Here is a 27,108-nt window from a genome sequence, read left to right on the forward strand (position 1 = left end):
GAGAAAAAACCTATTCCAACTCTACAGTACTGAAATAAGATCAGATTTGTAGGATTTGGGTCCCTTTAAAAAACACAGAACAAGTAGTAATTTGGTGGAGTTCCTTCTTCAGCACACGAAACAGTGAAAGTCCAATGACAGTTTAGTCTTGTCAATTTTGATACTTTGAAAGGAGTAAAGAAGCCAAAATGACACAGAGGTTAAATCAGTGAAGATAAAAGATAAGAAAGAACAGATAAAGAGGGCTGGATTCTGATATATCTAACTCTGAGACATTTGATACGCAGGCATGGGAGAAGTGTCAGAGACAGAAAGGTTGTGGCCTTGGAAAACAGGCAACTAAAATTGTCAGGGATGTTAGAAAACAGTCTAGAGGGAGCCAGAAATAAAAATTAGATCTTTGAATCTGAACAGGTCTGAGGCTGGCTGGATACTAAAGGAATAATCTGGAGATAGAACCATGGGAGAACCAGACTAGGGAGGAGAAGCACTGGATTTTGGGGGCATTCATATAAAGTATAACATTAAAAAAAATCCAAAAACAAACTGGAGAGAGGGTGTTTAGGTACATGAAATTAGATAAGAGGGAGAAAAAAGGACAAAGTATTAAAACCAGAAACACTTATGATGATGGGTGCCACCCCCTTAAAGACAGATGAAAGAGAAACTTGGTTGCCATTGAGGGAAGAAGTAATTCAATGAAAGTAATGAGAGGCATAAAAGATACAGAAATAAAAGGGGCAATCTTGCAGTTAGGAGGCAGAGAAGCTCAGATCAGAAACAGATCCTGAGAATAAAAACAACTTTGAAAAGGATCTTGTCATGCAACAAAATTAGGATTGAAATTTTGTATCAAGAATGAATGGAGAACGAAAATTAAAAGCAGATCTGCAAGCAGGCTCAACAAGAAAAAAAAAAGGTGAGACAAAAGTGGTTAAAAAGTCCATTTGGGAAGAGCATTGAAGCAGGTAAGGCAAAGCTGAGTCCAAAGCTGTGTTGTGCTGACACACTCTTCAGATATTCAGAAAGGCTGGAATGGAAATTAAGAAATTACAAGAGAATATGTCTGGAGGGAGGAATGGAGACAGGGCAGTGTGAGAAGCAGCCAAAGAAATCATGTACAGAGAAGCAGACAGAGATAAAAATAAAGACCAGTGAGTCAAAAGAAGTGAGGCCAATGAAGGAAGGAGGCAGCAGTGAAGATGAAGGAGTCAAAAAGGTTAATAGACTGGAGATCCCAAAAGGAGTGAGTGACAGGGTAGAGGAGAGAGAAAGACAGATAAGCTGAAAGAGAGCAGGTAGTGATCAGAGAAAGGGAATTTAAAAATGAGAGATAATAAAGTGAACAGTATTTAGCAAAGACAAGGTCATGGGAATGACTGAGGCAGTGAGAAAATATATCTAAAATCAGAAATCACAGCCATTGGGCTGGAAAAACAGAATGAAGAACAAAGGATTGAAGTTCTGATCAGGGGAAAGAAACTGAGCTTCCCCATGGGGAGGGATGAAATTTGAAAAGAGAGAAATGGGTTGAGTTTAGCAGTCACAAAGAAAGATGCAAACTAATGACCACTAGGAAAACAAGACACAGAGGACTTCAAAGCAGAAGAGGGTAGGGCTGACAACAGCACTGACAAAGCAGAAGCCAGGAGTCATAGAACTTCAGTGGTGAATATGAATGGAAAGTACTTTTTTAAAGGCATCAGAGAAGGGAGTAAACGCTCAGAGAAGGGAATAAAGTTTAAAAAACAACTCTAAACATCTACATTTGAATCATGTTCAGAAACATAAGTAGCACTCCACCTGGCAGGGTCAGCACCTCTATTTCCCTCCTTGCCAGAAAGACTTACTCACCCAGATCAAACCAGAGATCAGAAATTCAAAAGACCAACAGTGCCACTGACTAGATAAGGTGGGGATATGGCTGGGTTGGGAAAGTTTTGACTATTGAAGTAGATAAAGACTAATAAAGACTACTAAAAATTATGGAAAAACAGTGATTTGACCTCTGCCATCCAGCACCTTTATGTCTTCACAAAACAAGCCCTGAAGGCCGTTGCTGACTTTCCCTCACATCACCTCCTCTTCCTACCAGCTCACAAGCCAATGCAGCATTCACCAGCACTCCACCTCAGCTGTTAAAATTCTCACCACACTGTATAACAGCAAAGATAAGAGACTAAGCAGACAGATTGCTGCAAACAAACATCACTGCAGTTTTGGGTCCCATTCAGAGGTATCTGAGAACTAATGGCATAAAAGTTCTTCTCCATTTCCAAGCCTCTGTCAAGAATTTCACTCTACGGCTTTCTTAATCATGAGCATGAATAAAACACCAGCCTTCTCAGACACTTCTAATACTGCATTTCATCTTCTGCTATACTGGCATGTTTTTAAAGTTTCTGCTCATTACAAAAAGACAACACACTTCTATTGCCTGCTCATACAATTGGGAGCTGGATCATTAGGAGTGCAACAGAAGGGAAAAAACCCAAATTATTCTCTGCTACCAAGCCAGTGACACGCAGAGAGTATAAAAAGTGAGCTGAGCACATCACTTCTATCTACCCTACTGATTACTCTTTGTGTGTGCAGATATGGTTCACTCAAAATTACTGAAATTACATAAAAACCAGCTGAAATATAAGTATGAGCTCATAGGACTGGGACCATAATGGGAGCTCTTTGTTATTTTTACGCTTTATCACGTATTTTAATATGGCTTGAAAGTAACTTTAAAGTAATTTAAAATTTTAGTTTAAAACACAATATATTGGGTGTAGTATTTTTAGATAATATTTTAACAAATAACACAAAAAAAATTTTTAGTGTATTTTCTTTTGTTACAGTCAAGAAGTCTCACCTAGAATCAACTACTGGAAGCAGTAAGTTGTTCACAAGATAGACAGCATCTACTGTAACATATATATATACCTAAAAGAGAAGTTTGAAAAAATATCATAGAAACACTATAATTTTTACATTACATTTAATACCTGTATGTTTTATTTCTATTGGATACTGCACAGCAGGGGAGCTTTTGACACAAAGAGAATTTATGCAATGTCATTCAAAGCACAAAGTTCACTCCTGACACAAGTTAATACTGGAGCATTACTGAAATAAGGAGGAGGAGCTGGTCAGACATTTTGGGTAGAAATGTAACATGTTTTCTTTAAAGGAAATAAACACATAATGCCATAGCTTAAAATAAATAGTGCCAAATGTTATAATCAACATATGAAAAATAGGATGGTGGTTTAGAAAATATTTTATAAGCAGATAGCATACACTGGAGTGATATAACAAGACTTATAATTTTCATACATTACCAGGTACTTTACTTTATCAATAGACTCTACAATCCTCACTTATGTAAGCAGTTCTATTAACCCACACTGTCTTTTTAATTACAGAGTTTGGTACCAGAGTCAGGTGCACCATTCATTTCACAGATTTTAAGTCAAAAAACAACTATTTCTTTTCCTCAGCACGGTATTTGATCACAACTACTAAAATAAACCCTCATTGCTAAAAAACTTAAATGCTTAAAAATGCATATTTACTAACTCTTAACCTATGATTCTTTTACTCAACATACCCTTCCAGGAGAGGGATATCTATCAGCAGTTTCTGGCAGGAAAAGTTCAATACTTTATGCATAATAATACATACAAATAGCCTGCATTGCATTTGGGTTTTTTAGTGATTTTTAAATGTTCTAGCACATTTCATTAAAAAAAAAATTGAGTACTTGTGCATATTAAGAACTAATTCTGGCAGCCAAGCAAGTATTGTGCTTTTTCAATACAAAGCATTTCATTCTATGACATGTGAAACATTGTTACAGAATATAACCATCATGTTTTAGATTATATAGCCATTTAATAAATGAAAACAAATCTAGAGGTTGCTAAACATAGACCAAAGTTTCTCCAATACTTCTTTCCAACAAACTTCTCCACTGAAGTTCTACAAGGTTAAATGCACACAAAAGTGAGAAATAAAACTACGGTTTCATACAATTTGTCCTACAAAACCTGGAAGCAAAAAATAAAAAAGTATGTACTAAGATGAGCTGATAATCTGGCACATACCACCTAAAAACTCCCTTTGTTTTTTCCAAACACAATTTTCATAGTATTTGTAGTTTTAAAAAATAGCAAAACTGCAAACAACCCTGACTCTCCCTTGAACACAAACTCTGCAAATGTTCTGGGTTTTTTTCTTTGAGCATTATATCAAATAAAAATTACAGCTGTACAGAGAACAAACAAGAAAAAAAAATCTGAGCACACAGGGATGTGACTGCATCTAGAACCTATATGTGTATGTACATACTGCTGCTTTTATTTGAACTAACTTTTTATCCACATAAAGAAAAAGACTTCACTGACAGTAACAGCTCCTTAGCTGCTATCACTGATAATAATTACCTTTTGACAGTTTTGTAAAAAAAGTTCAGTCTTGAAACTCAAGGAATTCCATTTCACTCTCCATTTTTATCACATTTAAAAACAAGACACATTCCTTCCTTAACAATGAAAATATTATATACGCATACCCCCTAAAGGCACTAAGGTCTAACAAAAATATTCAGCATTTCCTTTTAAACTAATAAAGTATCTGTAAGACAGTTTGCATATATAATTATTTCCTAAATTAAGGCGTGGCAACTTTCTCTTAAACATAAAAGCTATAATTTACTTCTGCTAAATATAAAACTAAGTCTCAGGATACAGTATACAATAATCATATATTTAAGTAGAATACATTCTGTGTTATACTAGACTATTATATCTTTGCCAAAAGATTTGAGTATTTAGAAAAAAAAAGATTAAAATTTAAATATACTGTAAGGTCACTCAAATTATTTTAAACACAAAAATCTACAAACAGTGACATATACACAAACAGTTGGGAAGTTGTAACTTAAAGATCACATCTTTTAATCAGACCTGCTCAAAGGACAGCCACAAAAGAACCCTATTGGCTACAAGAAGCATCTGCATGTTTTTAAGACTGAACTATGCAGACTCCCATTGCCCCAGGGCAGTGCTGCACAAGTCCAGTGAAAACGACCAGATTGCTGAATCAACACCTTAAATTTTCTCAGGAAACCTTCAACAAATGTTGTGTGTATTACAAGAGACTAACCAAACAAAAGGGGACGTTACAAAAATTTCAGCATGACAATTTTTCCTGAAATTATTTTTCCACTGCATTTGGCAAGCAGAGAACTAATTCTATTCCTCTTCTACTCTTACAGCAAGATCTGCAAAATACAATTCAATATAAAATACAATAAGATCCTGTAACAATTATGTTCCTCTTGGAACAAAGATTAAAATAAAGTTAACTGTGCTGATTCATACATTCCATAAATTACTAAAAAGGTGAGGGATTCAGACATTTTGCTTCTTGATAATAGCCTAATATCTGTATAATGTGCAAAAGTGCAACTGTGTTTTAGAACTGAGGCCCAACTGAATACAATTTTGTTATTATAGCACATATACTTGAACCCACTAACATGGAAACAGTGGCTCACAGCATCTTATAATTATGCTTTACATATTTCAACCTGTTGTACAACTGCAAGTTAGTAAAAAAATACAAACTCCAGAAATAAACAGAAAATTACAAAGCTCGTATATAAACCTGTTTACAATCCAAAGCACAACGGTAAGCTTCAAATAATTACATTTGTGTGACACACACAGAGGGGTGGGATGATTCATTTCAAGCACTTGTTTCTGGCTGCTCCTTTCCCGGGGCCGTGCTGGCTGCTCAGCTGCTGGCGGTGTGCGCGTGCATCCGTTTCGCTACATCGTACACGTAGGTGATGTCTGGGCGCTTCTCCGGATCCGGGTTGATGCACATATTAACTAATTGTCGCAGCTACCGGAGGGAGAGAACATGACAGGAGCGTTGGCCTTCTTACAAGCAGGATTTGTGCCTTATCAAATTCAAATTAATACGACCGGCAAAAAGGAGGCAAACAGGGATTCTGCACGAGCACGCGGGCAGCCCTCCCCTCTCTGCTCACCCACTGCACGCTGCTTTATGCAAACGCAACACTCTCCCCTGATTTCTACATTTTGCACTGCTACCCAGAAAAACTGATGAGCAAATTCAAGTTCTAATCCTTTCAACATATAACTTTAGACAAGCGTTTAGTCCAGTCCCACATAATTTATAGAAAATTCCCCGTGTTTCTGGAGGGCTGTGCCAGCGAAGCCCAGAAGACTGAAAGGAGCACAGAGCAAAGGTAAAGGAGGGCTGCTTTGCTCATTCAGTCCCGATACAGGACTTAGCCAGCAATAAATGGCACTTCTGCCTGACAGGGCCCAACAAACAAAAGGCAGTGGTGCTCCATCTAACATACAGTTAACACCCAGAACCTCCTGCTGCCAGGAGCCACCAATATGCATTCATTCAGCCACTGAACCAATCAAACCCACTGAGAGCTACCTGTTAGAAGGACTCCACCCTTGAGGAAATATCAGAACTTAAAACTGAAAGCTGGGAAAATATTTTGGGTAAGTATCACATTATGGTGGCCCTCTTACTTCACTTGTCCACTGCTGAAGATATGATGCTAGAATAAATAAGCTTTGGCCCACATCCCAATATGTATGTATTTCTTAGGATTAGATTGTTTAAAGTGCTCTTTATGTAAAGAAGCACATAGTTAACAAATATTCATGAAAGCCTCTATCTGGGAATAAACGAATCACTATGACCAGAAAATCCCATGTTTCCAAAAACACCATAACCTGTTGGGTGTTTTTAATGGACATATTCAGCATAAGCAATCCAAAAGAGCTTCCAGATCACCTGCATACTTTTCATTCATGGCCTTTACAAACTGTCAGGACATTTGCAGGCTTTTCTCCCTCCACTGACATGCCTAAGAATTTATGACATTAGAACTTAATATATTGTATGGATAACCTTCTGATAGGGCATCTATTTTAAATTGTGTGCATCTCCTAAGCATTTTTCTACATGGAACCCACCTCTTTCATACTGACTTACTGAAATGTTCACAATGCTTTGCAAAAACTACTTAACCAACTCTGAAGATCTTCCTTTATGCTTTTAAGTAGCTTTGCCAAATTCTCCTGGACCACCTTATAGCACTGGGGACAGGTGGGGAGGGAGGAGGTGGACACTCCAACAAATACTTTGTGTTTCAGTCTTCTATGGTGATATATCAAATTTGGTTTGGTCTCCCAGCCAGTACTACTAGGTAGGATTATTGAAAAAAATCTGTAATTATTGCAACTAACACAGAGCGACCTCATCACCCTCATTATTCAAAAGTAACACAGGCTGCCTCTTTAAACCTGCCATCAGAGAGTTTCCTTCCTGCTTTTTAGAAAAAGAAGGATTTTAAATTATAATTATACTCCTTTCACTTTTCTGAAGATTAATTCAAATGCATGGGTATAGGAATTCCTGAAGTTCAGGAAGAAGCACTGTAAACCACTATATAAAGCTTTGTCCATTAGCCCTTACAGATAAACTGTACATAATGTACAGATATTTTGTATTCAATAGTATAAAAACTATGCCATTACACATCCCATTCTTTAGCAAGAAGAGCTCAATATTTAAAAGTGAGATAATTCTGAAGATAATAGTCAGATTACTGGTTTTGAAAGAAACATATTGAATCAAAATAACCTGTAACAGACTTGCTATTTGAATTTTAAATACACTAAGTATATTCTGACTAAAGGAGTTATAAAAGCCATCATATTGCTTCTGGCAGTCAATAATAAAATACAGTGCCAGTGGCAATAAAAACTATTAGCCTGCAATACCTCCCAAATATTTGAAGAACACAATGCTGGCAATCATTAGCTACTGTAAGAAATAATAATTGCCAGCATGCAATACAAACATCCCAGGCAAACAACCTCCTACAGATGAAGCAGGTGGGACAGAGGGTAAGCAGGAGGCACAGTGTAAGCAGAGATGAGCAGTTTGCCATGCAACACCTCAGACAGCCTGCACAGAAAACAAGAAAGACTGAAGAACGTTCAACACCATCAAGCCTGAAATTAAGAGTCAAATAAGCAAACATTTTGTGAAGAGAATACAGGTGTAATTTATCTGCAAGATACATCTAATCATGAATGTATACATTTCTCTTTCTCTGTGAAGACTTCTGTCTGTTCAACAGAACTGTATACAGTGAACAGTCCTCGTAAAGGGCCTTGAAGGGTTGAAACCCACAAAGCCAGCATCTGAGGGGAAGCAGAGTGTTCTTTCTCCTGTTTGTATTGGCTGTTTATTAATCCTTTACTGTTTGTAGTACAGCAGAAATAGAGCTTCAAGAAATTCACCTGTTGAACACTTGAGAAGCCTTGTCACAGACCTCTTTAAGTGGCAGTCACTGCACTATCTCTGTGCCCCTCTTCCCTTGGCAGTCCAGAATCTCAGTGGTAAGGCAGGAATGCTGAGCTGACCATGCCTGGGACACTGCACGACAATAGTGCAGATTCCTGAGTAATTTCAACATCCTTGAGCTCTTTTGAGCCTTGTAACTGAAAAGCAAGCCCTTGGAAGAAGGTGAATTAATTCTGCTATACAGCATGAAAAGTTACATGGGAACAGAGTCTTTCAGGACTGAGACTGGGACCACAGTGGATGCTAATACTTGGTTTATAGCACTGATCCTTTACTCCCACAGGAATATCCATTTCAATAAACCTGAAATCCATTTGTCAGCCCCCCTAGTACTATATAAAAGTTCCAGTATATCAGAAAAGCTCACCAGTGTCATGGGAAGAGGCACTGAGAGTCTAAAATCAGACTATCATTAGAGACAGAAGTAATTTTTTACTACCTGGCACAGACTGGCCAAGAGGCAGAGCAGACCGAGCCAGAGGGACCTCCTGTTGCATCCCCAAGCTGCAAACTTCTTTGTCTGCTTATTGTTCTTAACCTCCTCTGTGCACTTAGCACAGTGACTGTCTTTAGCCTGGAGCTTAGCCTGACACTGGAGCAGTGGGACACACTTTCTTTAACTCTAGCAGGTTTTTCAGCTATGAAATAAATAATTATCACTCAAGTCAGGAGGAGGGGAGAAAGACAGAAATATGACAGGCAAGTACTTTGCAGTGTTTGCCAGTTGAAATAGAGAGATTTCCATATAGGGAAGTTTGGAAAAAAAGTACTGCACACAACACCAATCTTACCCTGAATAAAACCTTCCTGAAGCCTTTTCTGAGTGCTTTTCTCAAGACCTGCTGGCAACTAACACTACCATTGTGGACCTGCTGGCTCCTTCTGCTTTTACATCTGGGTAGGAGGTTGGCAGTGGACTTTAGAAGAAATGCACCTCAGTCAAAGGGAAGATTTTAAAACTTCATCATGAAAGCAATGTGATACTAATATTAGCTGACAAGGTTTTAAAAGTATTGATTGGAGGTGGCAAGGGAGCCCCAGCTTTGAATTCCCTAAAGCAGAACAGCTTTCAGTAAATGCTGAGTACTGACTCTGAATACCAGATGTTTTTAAGGGATATTTAAAAATTGAGATATCCAAAGTTATCAAGCACTTGAAAATCTTGGCTTGTGTCTACCACTGAAGAAACAGTTTGTGAAAATGCATCTCAGACTATTAGGATTTTTAATCAAACGTTTTTAAAAACATTACCCATCTGTCCATCTAAAGGGGCATCTTTCTGTCACACTGCTCTCTGATGACACAGATGTGACACAATTACCAACACATCACTCTTACAGAGGTTTCAAAACTTAGAAAAAATTTCACAACTTAAAACTCACTAAAATTAACTTACAAAAAGTTTCTTGAAAAAGCATGTTTCTGATGTTTCATAATCAAAGTATTTACACTCCTACATTAGAGGATGCAGAGATCAACACTTAGTGAAGTTTTTATTTCAGAAAATTGTTTTTCATAAAAAAATGAAATGGGTTTTACTGTTCAGTGATCCCTGATCTTTACTGCTCACAGAGTGTCCTTCCAACCTGGTTAAAGGTTTGACATCTACATTTCCTGTACAGGTGAAACACTTAGGACAGTATTCTAATGTGACAGATAACACTTGTTTGTTTCTCTTTTTTACAGTTCATGCCAGCATGGTATTTTTTGTACTAAAAATGGTTTATTTTAGTGCAATAGGTAATAAATGTATGTTTTCAATGTACCTTAGTGAAGACACAAGTCTTCATAGCACAACATAAAAACTATTGCCATTACAGTTTCCATAACTGATGGCTTCTTTTAAGAAACTGTTCTCTTACCTATCTTAATACCTATAGTAGCTCTGATTCTCTCATTATCTTTAAGAATAACTTAGATGTATTTTGCAGATAACTGGCTTATCCAAGGTGCAGAAGTACATGTCTGCTTTGAAGTAACAGAAAGTAACATGTCGTGCTTTGCATGTGTTTGCAAAACAAAAAAACCTATACAGATGTAAGGAAAAGCTGGAATCTCTCTCCCCACCCAAACTCTAAGACCTTCTATCTGGGTCAGACTTTGATATTTGCCCTTTGGCTGGGAATCCACATCTCCAACTTCACACTTAGCTGCAGCGAAGTAGCCTTGCAGGCAGGCCAACTTCAACGAACCACTAGTGGTATCATCATTAAAATCCTGCTGAAGGTCACCATGGAAACCGCCTGCTGAGGCTTCGCTGCTGCATTCGGCATCTCCTAATCAGCTACCATGTGAAATGCAAATTCAGACAGTCTGAAAATTAGTCAAGAAGAATAGACGATGAGGATGCAGATATGTGAAATATTCATGTGCTTCATGGAAAAAGGAAGACAGCATGAATGACACAACAAAGAACGGCCCCTGACATTCTTGCTATCATTTTGCATTATTGTTCACACCCTACTGTATTTCTAGGCCTCCAGTTCTGAAGCTGGTTATATGAACTGCCATATTTAGAGTCTGCAATAAATAATAATTAAAAATGGCCAAGGTAAAATGACTAACCGGCAAACTCACAAAGAGCTAGAGTGTATAAATTACACAATAGATCATTATTTCATCCTTTGTAACATCACCAAATTATCTTTTTAAGTCCAGTTTGTTTCATAAAAGGGGAAAAATTGTCACTATAAATACAAAACAAAACACTGAGCAGTAATCTTTTATTAATAGTCCAATCACTGTCTGTGAATGCAAGAAAATTTAAGGTTCAGAATTACAACCCCTAGTCTATAAATGAAATTGTATAATGCTTTATGTTTATTAAAAGTATTTCGGTGCTTGTGTTTATTTATGCTTTTAAAGTAATCTTTAATTCATGTCGTCTGAATTCAATTAGAATTGGTTACTAATATCTGTTCTTCAGTTTACAGCTTCTATCAGTTTGCCCTATTCTTTTCAAAGTGGAGAAGTATTTCAAAACTTGTATCTCAGAACATTAACAAGCAAGCATTTACATTTTTTCATTCTGTTACACTAAGAAAAATATTTATTTTGTTTAGTTTCTTTTTATTTTAGACCGTATAAAAGCAAGTACTCCCCCTTAAATGCACTAATGACAGTAAGAACTGTTAGCTCTCAGCTTAGAACAAACACTGCTGAGATTTGCAGGAGCATATTGTTCAAATTCAATTGTATTATGTCTGCCTGTATTTCTCTGAAATTTACTCTTAGTCTTGCCAAGAACCACTCTTTGCAAAAGAACTGCTGTTCAATTGTACTGAACGGCACATCCCAGTTTTATAATGCAGACAAATGGGACCTGAACAATTCATTTTTACTACTGAGTTACATTATATCTATTTTAATGCAGGCCCCTAGAGGAACAGGGCCAGTGCACTAATTTACTGTGCAACATAAACGTGTACAGTTGTGCTTTTAGAAAAACACCCTATAGATGTAAGACTCTATCCCACCCTGGCATGTGGAACATATCATTGTGCATTCTGGGAAAGCTTTTTGTCATACTTGCAAGAAGCCCAATGAAATTAAGAATCTAACAGTGTGACGTTTCCATCATCAATACCCTCAAATATAAATCATGAGAGACTTGTTATGACAGGAACATTTGAGTGAGTTCAACAAGCAAACACTTACAGACATAATCTGCAAATAGCATAAAATCACACAAGTTCATTTACTTCCCTGGAAGTGTGCCAGCTTACATAAACTGGGGATCCAGCCCATGAAAAGGAAAATTACTTACTTCCTCTGAATAGTGATCTGAAGGGAGAGGTGGGTAGTCACACTGTTCTATCTTCTTGCACAGAGAGTACAGGTTCATTTTATCACCATAAAAGGGACTCTGCAGTGCAGCCATCTGTTTAAAGAAAATGTACCGTTTTCTTTTGCGTTTTTAAGTAAAGCTATTTTGTCATAAAAACTGTAGTAGTAACAAACAGAAAGTGATCCTTAATGACTTTCAACGCTCTGCTTAGAGGGAGCCTTGCAGTGGTAATAACAGAAGTTCCAAAACTATTCCTGTAATCACTGTATATACTTATTCTACGTCATACAACCGTAGCTGTCACAATCCTTACAGTGCAGTATCTGAATTGCACACTGTTAGGGTTTTATTAATAGACTGTGAGGGGAAATCCAGTGGTTTATGATGTTGCTGAGAGTGGAGGGTCCTTGCACCACAAGGGACACCAAAAAAATCCAAACTCGTACTTTTCCTCGGAAGACCTTCTGTAAGAAAACACGTAACTTACAGGAAAACGTTATCTAACCTAAAGCCATGCATTGTGTAGATAACACTAGATAATGGTAGCAGATTTTGTAACCTTCCACAGCCATGACATTAGACTTCAATATAACTAGGGGTTTGGAAAGCAAGAAAAAGCTATCATCTATACTTCCAAAATCTCAGACCCAAAACCCTCGTAATTCAGGATGTTATTTAAAAATACTTTAAAAATAAATCCCCAAACTTCTGTCAGAACAGAACTGGCACCCATGGCAATAATTTACAATTACAATACAAAACCAAGAAAGTCTGTTGTGGAGCACTTATATAATTGCTCAGCTTAAAACAAGAACTAATAAACCTACCCTTTATTTCCAGGCAATGTTACAACTTGACATTTGAGATGGAAACAAATATTATGGCTAGCTGGATCAGAAATTCAAAAATTCATTTCAAATCTCTCCATTCTATTCAAAGCCTATGAAATCTTTTAACTGCAGCAGCACGAATACTACTCTGAGTGCAGAGCTGCCCCAAAGTCAGTCACCCTTTTCTACATGTGCTAATAAGTTTGATTTTGGAAGGACAATGTGTACATTCCCCAGACAGGCAGAGTGTGTGTGAAACACGCTAGTCCATGCTGTGCTACTCAGTGAGCTTCAGCAGGGACAGGACAAGCTGAAAATGGCTCTCATCTGTCTTGTGGTCTTCCAGATAGCAGTTTAACTCTTTCATGTCTAAGCATCAATATCACTGGGGGAAATGTATGAAAAGAATGATCGAAATTTCATTTATTTTATACCTCATTAATTTGCTCTCAAATAGTTCAGTACTTTTTTATATTACCTTTGAGTAAGAATAAAAAATTTTAAAGCTCCCAAAACAAGTATCATGCTACAGTTCCATCCTACACTCCTCCCGATCTGTATTACCAAGATAATGTTAGTTTTTGTATTTACACGACATTGTCTCTTACCTTAAAAAGAATGTTAAAAATGCAAGCTGAAGACCAAAAAAGAAAAGAAGGAAAAAAAAAAAAAAAAAAGAAATCAACTGCAGGGTCTCTACACATGCAGAAATTCTAAATAAATGCACAGATATTCATTTTTGTGCTCTAGGTGTTCATTAAAAAGTACTTTTGTTTGAATGCTACCGAGTGTTAAAAAAATTCTGAATGTCCCCTAAGGAGTTAAAACAGGAATGCTATATTTTCATGCATCTCCTGCTTTGACAGATGAAAAATGTCAACTGTCCTGTTTTTATTTTCAAGCTTTTGCACTATTCATCTGGTTCATTAGTGCATCTCGCTGCTGCCCCTGACAGCTGCTCGCCCTCTCCTCCCAGCAGCTGAATTTTTCAGGCTAATTTGATCCTCCACACTGAGACGATCGCTAGAATGATTGACTTGCTCCCTGACCTCCAGGGTCTGACTTTGCTGATTAGTATTCTGGGGGTGTCTGAGGGACGAAAGCCCACTGTCTGTCTTCAGGGCTGGTGGCAGCTCGCTCTCTCTTTTTTTCCCCCCTTTTTTTTCTCTTTTTTTTTTTCTCTTTTTTTTTTTCTAACTGTAAGCCACCAACCTACAACCCTGTAAGGATGCAATTGCTACGATGAACAATAAAAGGAAATGTGTAAGACCTACTTTTCCATGTAAAGGTCCATGTAGCAAAAGCATAGCATCTTGATTTTAATTAGTAAAGTCTACTTTGTTGCATATCAATTAAAACTCCACTGGTAGCGTTTTTGAGGTTTCAGAAATACCTGGGGCTCTAAAAAATTCAGACTTTAAAACATACTTCTGCAAATTCTTATTGGCCACACAGTTGGCACTGAATAATAGATTGTTATATACACTAGAAATAATTTTTTAAAAAAAGTTAGTTTAACCCTAAATTAAAGCATAACTGAAGAGTTAAGTGGCAATTAAGCATTTATTGAGATATGATAAACTTGCCACAGCTTTTCTCCAGTTAAGCTGGAGACAATCCAGAGTACACATGAACACACATCACCATGAAATCAACATAATAAAACATGCTAAGATGAAGGCAATAGACAGAAAGACAACCAGCAAAAAACTGCACAGATTAAAAAAAAAAGCATTCTTTAGTCCACACAAGTCTTGAAGAACCTTAAGTAATCACTTTCCAATAATTAAGAAAAAATACTAAGTGAGAAAAATGCTGAGCATGTATTTTGAATTTGCTATACCTGAAATTTCAAAATTACAGATAATGCTCAAGATAAACTTCCAAAGAAAAACCACCACAAATATCTGGTATGTTGCAGAATCAACTAAATGCACTTCCAAAAGAAATTAAAAGCTGTAGTTGAAGACAATGCCCAATACTGTAGCTATAGATCAACAACAAGGGTCCTAATAATTATTTTATTTTTGCAATAAGGAAAACAAACATTACCCTGTATCAGCTTAAATAGCATCCTGGTAAAACCTCCAAAATAAATCAAAGGAGAATGGTATTTCAAAATGCTGAGTTAATCGATGGAACTGAGTTATTTAGGTATTTGGGGATTATCTACCACATCAAAGAAAACTGTAATATTTACATAGGTGTTTAATATACTCTGCTAGCATTAAGGCAGCAAGCTTAAAAAAAATCCTTAGAAATGTACTACTGATTTATATCCAGCAATTTAATTTCATATAACATAAAAGAAAAAATTAACCTTAAACTGTGGGGATTTTATATAATCGAAATTCAAAGGTTTTGTTTGTTTCCAGATTTAAAAAAAAAAAAAAAAAAAAAAAAAAAATCCTCAAGTAAAACAATGAGGAGTAAAGAAATAGTAATACTGAAAAATGCTCATCTACCTTAATGCTACCTTAGGGCTTGCAGCATAAATGTGTAAAGTAAAGCACTGAAATTCAAGGCAGATGCCATGGTCAATATTGAGGAATCCTAACACAGAATTAAGTTTTAGGTCAGGATTCAAACTTCTAAATACTTGCAATCAGCTGGACTTCCTTCCTTGAATGTTCCCCAAGATTTATAGCAACAGCTGTACACACATCTGTAAACTGCAGACTTGCAATACAGCTATTTGTCCTTTTAATATTCAAGGCAACATCAGTGATAGAAAGTAAACAACTATTACTGGAGATGATTCACCTAGCAGTAACATCCAATCTCAACAGGCTGCCAATGTCTTCTACAAAATCCTAAAATAAACAAGGAGGTGCTGATACTGCTGAGTATGTTAAATGAGTTCTGCTGACCCACTGAGGCAGGTGGCTTATAGGTAAAAAAAAAAAGTGACTTCAGCATATTAGTTTCTACCTGGAACATGACTGGGGAGGCTTCACTGCCATTGCTGATGGAACCATTTTTATCCCCAGCATCGTTCAATGCAAGTGTTTATTCTTTTAATCAAGAAATGACATGCAAAGAACTTGAAGATGTATTTGTTTTAGAAGCCTACCTATTCTTCACACCTTCATTTGCCTACATTTCAGTGTACCATGTACCTTTATTTTCTCACAATATAGTATTATTTAAAATTATGTGTCACCTACCAATCTCGACTGTACCAAGAGAGAAAACTGAACAATTGCAGTTTAACCATCACAGGAGAAGAACAGAAAAATTACACGTGTGCAGCAGAAATTATTAAATTGAGAATTCATCCAAGCTAGCAGCAAGAAGTACAGTAAACCTTTTCCATCATTTTACTTAGGTTTAAAGTATTTATAAAAATAAGGAATTTGTATTAAAATAACTATATTGCAGTTTTTGAAAGCATTACTTACATATTCAAATCAGTCCTACTACTTCTCAATGCATTTATTAACAAAATCATACAACCAACACAGACCATGAAAACACTTAGAACACTTTTACATGTGCTTGCTATTATTCACTTATTGATCCTTCAGTCATGCCCAATCTTAAAGAAATTGCTGTAAAATCTTTGTAGCAAGCCCAGTTAAAGGAAAGTTCAAGTAAAACACAAATAAAAGTATTTCACATGCTTAAGTTATGTAAGGGGAGGGGGGCAGGGGAAGGGGGAAGTACAAGAGTGTTATTAACTTCACTGTATATATCACTATTACCTCATACAGCAAACAGCCTAGAGACCAGATGTCAGACTTGAAGTTGTAACCATTTTCATGTATTCTCTCTGGAGACATATAATAAGGTGTACCAACTGCAAAAAAACCCAAAAGTATTTTTAAATTAAAATTTCTGTTGTTGTTCAGTAGTAAAATTACAGTTTTTCTGGTAGAAGAATATTTTTCATCTTTTTCATTTTGCTATGAAAACTCATACTTAGGACACTTCAGTTTGACAGAAATACATGAATTAGGTATCTATTTCATCCAATGCAGTTTTATTTTCACTGCTCATACCTCTTTACCTGAGCTATGAAGTTGTAGAACACTTCCAAATTTTGCTTTTAAAGAACTTCATAATTTGTCTCTCCTGAAGAGAACCAAGGGAAAGTACTACACACACATCCCTGCTACTTTTCCAAACTGTTATCACTGCAGCCAGAAACAACAGCTAGAAATTCTCTTCCATGGGCTAGATTTTATTTTCTGTTCTTCCTTTGAGAATATATAAACCTGAAAAGGCTGGTTTTGAAACTAAAAAACATAGCTACTTTGAATAGCTGAAATTAAAACTGAGCCTGAGATTCAGGACCTTCAGAGATGAGGGCAGGAAAACCAGCAGAAGATGAGGTTCCTATGGGCAACTCAACCATCAGCTGTAGGACTAAATTCCACAAGGAGCTTTTCAGCTCCCAAACCTGTGCCTGTCCCAGCTTAATCCTGTCTCAGAGTTGTGGGTTCTGAAAATGCTCTTGAAAGGCAGCATTTATTAGGACTGTTCCAGAGTGAATTTATATTGGATACTCTGGAACATCTCTCCCCTTGATTTTAATCAAATACTACCGATCTGTATCACAAATTACTTAGAAGAGTGAAATACTGAGAGTTGTTTCAGCTCCATAAAAAATGTCATTACAAAGAAGTAGCTGAGTGATGGTTTCATGCATGACAGAGCAATAAGAAAAAGAAGTTATGGAAAACAATGGTAGTGGCAATCTTAGTGCACTGTTTCTGAACTTTCTTCTTGTATCCCTCAAAATGACTGGGTAATGGCAAAAAAAGTCACAGATCTATACAGAATTTTATTTTAATTTTGTTTGAATATTTTTCTTAAGCACTGAATCTCGACGATGAAAACCCACTGTTTTCTGTCAATTCAAGTTTATTTTATTGTGAAACCAAACATCTTGCAAGACCATCAGCAATTAAAATCAGCAATTTCTCATTTTTGTACTTTGTGGTATGAATCTCACATATTATTGTAACACAAGGATCTGGTTTTACTTCTGCTCTTCTGAACAGATGAAACTAATTCAGAATTGATCTCTGTATGAATACTGGAAACAGAGATACAGTGAATATATAAGTACTTCCACACCTGAATGATCAGGTTAAATAGCTTTAAGTAATAAGATGATTTTACTCTAATAATTTCCAAAAGTTAAGGGTTTTGTTTCGAGAATGTGCCCTGCCTTTAAGAAATGCTGCATGTCAAACTATGTCATACATTCTTAGAGTGTAAGGAGGAGAGAATATTACTTTCCTACTTGAAGGGCCCTCCTCAGATGGGAAAACCCAGAAGCAGCTATCTCAGGTCAGCCACTGCTGCTGGTAATCCATAATTTCACCTGAACTGCTTCTTGGCAAACAATGTTGAAAATCCATATAAACTGCTTCTGTAGCAGACAGGCAAAGACAGAGGTCCCCACGTGGTACCTCCAATGGATGGGGCCCCCTAAAAGCGCTGGAGGAGATCATCAGCTCTGGGAAAGCAGAGGGTGCCACAGCCCCGTCCCTCAGTGCTGGGCTGAGCACTCAGCTCTGGACTGAGGCTGCAAATGGTAACAGCTTAAAAGGGGAAAGGCTGGAGACAGGCAACTCAAGAGAGAACTGCAGGAGACATTTACTCCCATAGGATGTTTGCATTCACCCGCAACAGAGAAGAGTCCTTTCCCTGTGAAACAATAGGCAAGCAGATGGGTAGACCACAATATCAAAATAACTACCAAAAGATCCAGAAGCAACTCTGTTCTCTCATGTATCAACATCAGTACTTTAATAGGCACTTAATGACAGATATCTTAAGATTAGAACTGCAACTAAACATTTGGAATTGGTTTCGTATTTTTATTAGCTTACTGTTTTATTTCCCTCTTGAATTTTTTTTAACACCCCAAGGACTTGTGAGCTTGGATGCCTCTGAAAAATTTCAGCTGCATTTTGTATCCATTAATTAAAGCCCTGGTTTAGTGCATTCTGTTGCTTTGTTGGCAGAATTCATCTAACAGCAGAAATAAGTTCAATAGGTATGTGGTTGTTCACTGGCTACAGCAGCAGTGCCTCTGCTGCTCTGAGGTATCACACAAGTGGCTGGCAGTGAGTAATGTGCCAGAAAGAGGCTTCACAGAATCCACAGGGGGCAGCTGAAAACACTGAGGTTTGAAGGTTCACAGTCTACCAAAAGCAAAGGTAATTTTAACCAGTAGCTCTGGGAAGCCTGCTGATACATTAGGGGTCTGATATGACTGTGAAAGATTGATGATAGTGAAAAGCAAGAACAAATGTTACCATTTTACAGTGTTTAGCCTAGTGTAACATCTTCACTACAATACAACCTGAGGCCCCTGATGACCAACTAGTGAAAGAAATTGAAATTAGTTATGTTACTTAAAGAATCACACAAACAACCTGAAGATTCAGACATCATTACTACTTATAAACGGTTTTTAACAGAACATGACACTAAAGATTCATTATTCTGACATTCAGGAACTACTGAAAGCATTGCAATGATCTTTTTCACACAGTGAGCACTCTCAGGACATAGCTGTGCTGCTGGTAAGCAACTACCAGTGTTATTATATGTTATATCTCCTTCCTGGATCTTTTTTTTTTTTCTATGAAGTGAAATACAGCATCCTAGTAGTATAGAGATATGCAACTTTCTGACTTCCTTTATTTATCTGAAGACACAGAAGTGGGATAATACAAGAAAAGGAGCTAAACCACTGAGGTGCCTACATTCTTAAGAAAAAAATCACTAACTTCAGCATTCTGCTCACTGTATATGCAGACCTGTGATAACCTGCAAGTCTGAACATAAACTTCCTTGAAAATGGTCTGGGTCAAATACAGTCTCCTCAGAATCTGCTGCTGCTCTGGAGCTCCCTCCCTTTGAAGATGCTGTAGATACAGACAATGTCAACTCTTTATGCAAGCTTCATGCTACTGCTAGAGGGACTGGATATAATGGAAATGGTGGTTAATACCGAGCAGGGAGATGATTTGAAGGATCAGAGGCAAAGAATCTATTATTAAAAAGGGAGTTATGATATCAACAGTCCATCTTACTACCTGGATAAACATATAACTCACAATGCATCTGAGTAAAGTTAAGTGCATCAAGGAGTGGAATGAAACCTAGTAAGTTGCTCTAATATAGTCACTAGTTCTACAATAGCTACTAGCTCTAAAAATATCAAGTATTTTTAGGCTGGGAGAAAAATCAGCCTGGTAAATGTTAAATCTACAAAACAGTGTACTGGTTCATTCAGGACAGGTTTAAAAGACCATAGTTTTTAAAATGTCCACATAATCATTACTAACATTTCATGCACTGGCATACATAACTAACAGAATTCAAGAAGAGGGTTAAAGAGGCCAAATTTCAGTAACCAAAAGACATAGTTTATGTATGGCTCAGTGTCCACGAGATCACAGCAATTTTGTAATATAGAGTTCAATACAACATGCTTAACAAGATGAATGTAGGATGCTGAAGACAGACAAACCACATCACAAACAAGCAGCTTGGAGGTCCTTTCCAACCCTACTGATTCTATAAGGTTCAGGGGGTTGTATTTATTTAATATAGCTATAGGAGATGTCTAAGGCAAGGGCTCATCTTCAACAACAGGACCCAAAATACTGTACTTAACCAAAGTAACTCTGCAACCTAGCCCACAGTGCGTAGTCCTTCTACAGAAGTCAATCTATAAATATCTTGAGTTATTTTGTAACAAAATAATTTCTCTTCAGCTTTCAAACTACTGTAAGAGGTCTCACGATTCTGTACATAAAATACAAGAGCTATTTTAATACAGCCTCTTTGATGACTGCAATGACTCAGCTGCAGATTTCCCTGCCAGCCTGACTGTACACTGAGGGTGCAGGTTCTGAGTGTGGTTGGGTATCTTAATGGAGTTTATTCTATTCACAGAATGGTGCTGCAAATCACCACCACCTCAGCACACCCTCTACTGCATTAGAGACCCATATGTGAGAGGAGAGGAGAGTATTTGCACGCATTTTCACACGGTATTTTATTCTCCACAACCTGTGCAAGTTTACAGTCAAACCCCTCACATAACATAGTCTGTGCTGGGGACAGCAGTATCATAGAAATGACAGATATTGTCAAAACACAGAAGACCAGCATTCCATGCAGATGATTCTCTGCATTCGAGCATTTTAAGAAGACTGCAGATCTGCTTCTTTGCCCTGCAAGAAGGGATCCCCATGCTGGTGACAGTGCCTGCCTGGACAGCACATTGTGCAGCCTTACAGCACAGCCACAGCAGAGAAATCAAGTGATTCTTTTTGTACCTGAAATATGAAAAGACTTATCCTTACACCCACTGAATGGCTAACAAAGAAAAAACGCATGTATCCATGTGCTGGATATCCTTAGAATTGCCATTTCACCATAGAGTGTAAGGCCTGGCATTCAGCCATTAAAACAGCAGCAAGAAAACCTAACACAGTTCTAGGGAAGGGAGTAAGAAGTCTTTGTTGGATCATATTCACCTTTCTAATATAAAGTCTTCTGAAAACAAGAAATTTCCTCAATTTTGTATCAAATCAACAACACCAAATGCCTCCATTTCCTCTGCCCTTTTGTAAAAAGGGTCTTCCATTTCCAAAAGATACAGGCATGACAATAGAAAATTCTTGATAAGGCTGTACAGAAAGAGTTAAGAACATGAAAAAACCCTGCCCAGTGCAGTTTTTCCATTTGTTTCAAATGGACCATCAGTAAAGATTCTAATTAAATCAGTATTATTCATAATTAGCAGTTAGAAGCTGTAGCTAATTAAAATTTTAGTACATTTCTTTATCTCTGAAAGCCTGAATCTAGTTTGCTACTGAAATTTTTATAAAGCCTGTAAACAAGTATAAATTGCTACACATATGTTTGTAATTTACTAGGTTACGTGCACCAAAGGTTTATGGAATCATAAAAACACACAACTTTGAAAGAAATTTCAAGAAAACCAGGCACCACAAACTGCAGAAGAAATCAATTTAAAAAGTGGTCTCTGCTAGTGACATGACAAATCAGAAAGTCACTGTCTCCTCTGTAGCCTAAGTTAACAGCTGACACAAACCTTTTTTCTAGGCTGAATTCTGACATTAGGTCATAATTAAGAGGGAAATGAGAAAAGAGGAGATGGGGGAAAAATAAAATAAAAAAAAAAAAAACTCCTTTACCAAGACACAGCAACCAACAGAAGAAACAAAGCTGACATCCATCCTCCCCTCCTTCCCCCACCCTCTGGATGACTCTTGGATCTGTAAAAGATGAGCTTTAAAGGGCTCAGGGGTTTTACATTGTTTTTAACTCTGGCGCAGTCTTCAGCTCTTTTAAATTTCCAGCTCAGCCCTCACAACCATTCCCCTGCCAGGAGCCAAAATAATCCAGGGTTGGGGCAATCTGCTCCTCTTTCACTTCCAGGCTTGAGCCTCAAAATTCAAGTCCACTCTCTCACCCTCACTGCTGACCTCTGTCTTATTCACGAGCTCCTGCTCCTCAGATTAGGATTTACAGCTCCCTCTTGACACCCTCCTTCCATCTGCAGGCAGGAGCAGAGCCCACCTACAGGAACCCAAGCCAAGCTCTGCACAGGGCTGCCAGAGATGGTCACTGCCCTGCAAGGACAGCATGAACAGCAGCACTCTGGGAGACACAGCAAGCCCTGTGACAGCAGCACATCTTCAGTGCCACATGTGCCTGACCTTCAGCTGCAACCTGAGCACATCTCCAGCCTGGGCTCTCCACTCCTCCTCAGTCTCCTGCTAATGCAAGACTGCACTCTGTGTCTGGGGCTCCTATTAACACCTCACCAGCTACTCATGCCTTTGACTTTACCCGTCTGCACCAAACTGGAAGGCACAAAAGAGTGACCAAAGGCTTTTTGGAGGACAGGGAAGTAAGGATAGTTTCAAAAATTTCCTGTCCAAAATATTTTATTTTTGGCCATTAACACATGTATCACTCACACCTCAAATGTGGTACAAACATGATAAACATGCAATCAATGGACAGGCTTGAGTTCAGCAACCAGCAAACACAGGCATTTCAGTCAGGGAAAAGAATGTTTTCTTATTTAAAAAATCCCAACTTAACTGTATTTTGAACACTAATTCCTACATTTTACTCTACATGTTCCTACATTCCTACATGTTACTCTATTTACAAGGTTTTTCTCTTCTACAGAGATCTACTTAGATTGTGTCATTCATCCATTACCTACTTTTAAACTTAAAATATAAGCCAAATATTTAATTTTTCTTCTTTAAAGGCTTCTTAATCATCCTAGTATTCACATGTTACTCAAAAGATGAAAAATTACATGATTTTTTTTTATATATAGAGATAATACACTGCTAGTTTTGTGTGCTAGCAAAGAATAAATTGAGCATTTCAGAAAACTTATAAAAACAGGAATAGAAAAAAGCTATCTGGGGACTGATTTTGTTAATTCTGATCTCCCCTCAACTATCAAAGCTTATATTGAGAAATGCCACCTTAAAAAATGGAAGCTCCTCTGAGAGCCCTTTGAAACCACATAACCAAGAGGTCATTAGTGCTACTCATGCAGGCACACAGGATGACAAGATTCCTTCCAACACTGAATAAAGTTCAAGTCAATTTTTAAAAAATGCATCCATGTTTTTTTCCTTCTTTTTACCTAGCATTCCTAGGTAACACTATTGCCTTAAAGACTTGTTCAGAGACAGAAATGCATGTTAAATTATGCAAAAAAAGGAGGGAAAATACCCAAACCATGCTGAAAGTAATGCCTGAGTGTTACAGTGTTTCTGTATTTGTCCATGGTGCTGACCATTTTTTTTTAATTAAGAACACCTTTAGGCCTATATATTTATTATTACTTAAGAACAGCTTTAGCAGGTCCTAACCTTTTTCTTCCTCCTCCTGAGTGGGCACAATATTTCCACCATGTAAAAGACTACCTGTCCAACATCTATACCTCAGAGAAAGCTTACCTAAAGAATGTGCAGCTGTGGTTTTGGAGCTGAAAAACCGACCAAGTCCAAGGTCTCCCAGCTTTACTACTCCTGTAGCTGTAATGAACACATTTGCTGGCTTTATATCTGAAAGAAAAATAAATTTAAAAATTTAGAAGTCACAGTGAGGTTGCAAGAAAAGCTACTACTCTTCTATTAGTAATAGACCCTTAGAAGATTTTGTTTACAGCTAAGATTGGTAACATTTGACAGTGCTATTCAGAAAGAATGGGTCCAGAAAGTAGAACTTCAAATCCACAATTTTAATAGTACAACCATCACTCAAGCAAAGAAAACCAAGAGCCATGGAAAGTATTTTTTTAAAAAAACAATCAAACACACAAGAAGACCCACGCACCCAAAGTCCAGAAGCACATGCAGGGGAGCTCATTACTACTTTATATGAACTACATAGAAGAACTTACATTAAAACTAGAGAACCTATTTTGTTACACCTTAAGTAACAGTGTAAAAATGTTTTCAAGAACTGTAAAGCACTTTTCATCACTTTTGCTGATCAAATTACCCACAGTGGCATAACATTATTTATTTGAAATAGATAACTGATTCTCTGTAAGAGCAGGCATTAAAAAAAGAAACAAGTTTACTCAGGAGAATGGTTATGTGAACTCGTCAATGGAACTGGGCTAATCAAGTAGAAACAAAGAAAAATAATGATGTATACCCCAGACAGTTATTTTTCACAAGTAATAACCAGTTTAAGTTTTAATCTAATCCCTCAGAGACAACAGCAGAGACGTTCATTCTATGATTTCTAACACAGTACCCACCTTGTTAGTCTTCTAAATATACTGACCTGTTATTTGTTTGGCAAGGGAGTTTAGCTCTTACTCTGCTGAAGAGCAATCCACCCTGGCCCTAAACTTGGAGAGATCACTCCACTTTGAAAAGAGGGGATTACAGGTTGTGTAAGATACAGTAAAAGGAATGGTTAATAACCCTTCAAACACCAGCATTTTCAGGTTTCCAGTAAAAAAGTTACAAAACCTTACAAGCTTTAGAGGAGGACAGAAGCAATTATGTTCTGCTGCTATCTGACCCAGTTTTCAGGAGTTTGGATAACCCTTTGTGTAATAACACAGATATAGCTCATTTTAAAAATAGCTTTAATTGTCATTGCTTTTGGTGTGTAACTATAGAATCATCAGATTTGCCATAGGTTACCAAGAAGCTTTGAACTTATTATTTCAGCTGAAGGAACTTAAATCCTTTTGTTTTGAGCTAAAATATTCTGAAATTAACTCATTTAATTGTAAAAAGTATTAAAGGAAGATACTCGTACCCTATGGAAAGAATCTGTATTTTATGTCCTTCTCTTTGTATCATTTGCACTTGCAGGCATTGTACAAATGCACAAAGGCAGAAAAAAAAAAAAAAAAAAAAAGGAGAATCACAAAGGAAAAGCATTTGCAGGGGCAGGGGTATCTAAGCTCATCTGCTAAATGTGCAAAATTCCCAGCTGTAAATGACAGAGCTCAGCAGACATGGAGGGACTGTTTCTATAAGGCACTGAACTTCATTTTAGCACAGGGAACCACCAACCTAAGACAAGTAGTGTCACCTGAACCCAAAAAGTGACAGCCCACACACAACTCACAATCCCATAACCAGAGGGATTTCAAAAAGGAGAAAAAAAAAATAGCAGATCTGAGAAGGAGCTATACTATGATCTGTTTTCTTTGACTCAGGAGGTATGAGGTGAAATGAAGACCACATCCAGAGGAGACAGCAGCACCGAGGTTTAAAATGGGCCAAGGAAATTTAGTACTTGACAGTACAAGGGCTGTTGGGACACAGAGATTGGAAACACTGGAAAGGAGCAGAGAATTGGAGGAAATGCTCACACCTGCACAAAATACAAGAGAGAAGGGACTAGGAGAAGGGCCTGTACATCACGAGCAAGCAGGGCATGAGCAGACACTCTTCAAGACAACCAGGTACAAGAAGTGTAAAGAATGGACTGACAGATCTGTGAAAGGCAGGTAACAGCACTTGGGCAAGACAAATATAGAAGAATAAATACAGGACAGAAGACAAGAGCCAGAAAAATGAAGTAGCTATGGCAGAGTATCCATCACTTACAGAATTATTGGTTATTTTGAAAAACTTGCTATCAAACAAATGCCTATGACAACAAATGTATAACCACAAACTTCTCTCAGTTTTCTATTACTCATAAAATCTTACAGAAACACACATTGTTTCAGCTGTCAAAACTGATTCCAGCCAGCTTAATTCTCACATAGTCAAAGGTTTAGTAAGGACAAATCATCTTTGATCCTGTATTACCTCTATGCATAACACGACGAGAATGCATATGTTCCAAGGCACTGCAAAGCTGAACAAAGTACTTCCAAACTGTTCTTTCAGGAATCAACCTCTTCTGTTTCTTAAAATGCTTTAAAAAAACATGGATAGTGAATATTAACAACTAAAACTTGCATAAAATGACTGAAAAAAAGAAAAGTCAGAAAATCCTTTATTAAAAAAAATACAAGAGACTCACAACCTATTGACAAAGGTTTAACAAAATTTCTTGACACAGAAAACTTTCCCCTTAAATATTAATATATGTATCATCACTGAATGCGTATAAGTCAGTCTACACACAGAGTCACAAATAACACTGATGAAATGAAACTAGGTACCTCAAAAGGATTTACACAGTATTTAGCACTCCTCAGTGTTGGGTTAATATGGTCAGACTAATCTAGTATAAAGTAGCCACAGAACAAATAAAGGTTATGTGCCACAAAATGTCCCAACCTAAATACAATTCCTTAAACCAAAATTTATTTCCATACCCTCATTTTCTAAAAGAATAGCGGTATCACACAGTCACAAAGATCATCTACGAAAAATTGGTCACATTAGTTTTAAAAACTTCTGCAATACCTGAAAGGGAACTAAAGGAACTGTGATTTTGGAAAATTCCACAATGATGTAACTCCTGTCCAAGTATTTTCTATCCTGTAAAAAAACCCATTCCTGATCACTGGTAACTGTTCACTGGCCTGTTAAAGCTTACACAAAACAA

At 37.3% G+C, this 27,108-nt stretch overlaps 1 protein-coding gene across 2 annotated transcripts in view; it reads right to left on the reverse strand.

Annotated features, from left to right (window-relative positions):
• Positions 1-908: 908 nt before the first annotated feature.
• The window catches only part of NEK7 (NIMA related kinase 7), a 64,994-nt gene continuing 38,794 nt past the window's right edge, over positions 909-27,108 (reverse strand). For both annotated transcript variants that reach the window (XM_083868036.1, XM_083868037.1), the window contains exons 6-10: positions 26,361-26,469; positions 24,030-24,137; positions 16,743-16,837; positions 12,188-12,301; positions 909-5,901 (exon numbers count right to left, since the gene is read on the reverse strand). In XM_083868036.1, coding sequence (XP_083724162.1) covers positions 5,791-5,901; positions 12,188-12,301; positions 16,743-16,837; positions 24,030-24,137; positions 26,361-26,469 — 537 coding nt within the window. In that variant the 3' untranslated portion in view covers positions 909-5,790. The remainder of the gene's footprint in view (positions 5,902-12,187; positions 12,302-16,742; positions 16,838-24,029; positions 24,138-26,360; positions 26,470-27,108) is intronic.

The sequence above is a fragment of the Zosterops lateralis genome (assembly GCF_965231275.1).
Source record: "Zosterops lateralis genome assembly, chromosome: 9".
NCBI classification, from domain to species: domain Eukaryota; kingdom Metazoa; phylum Chordata; class Aves; order Passeriformes; family Zosteropidae; genus Zosterops; species Zosterops lateralis.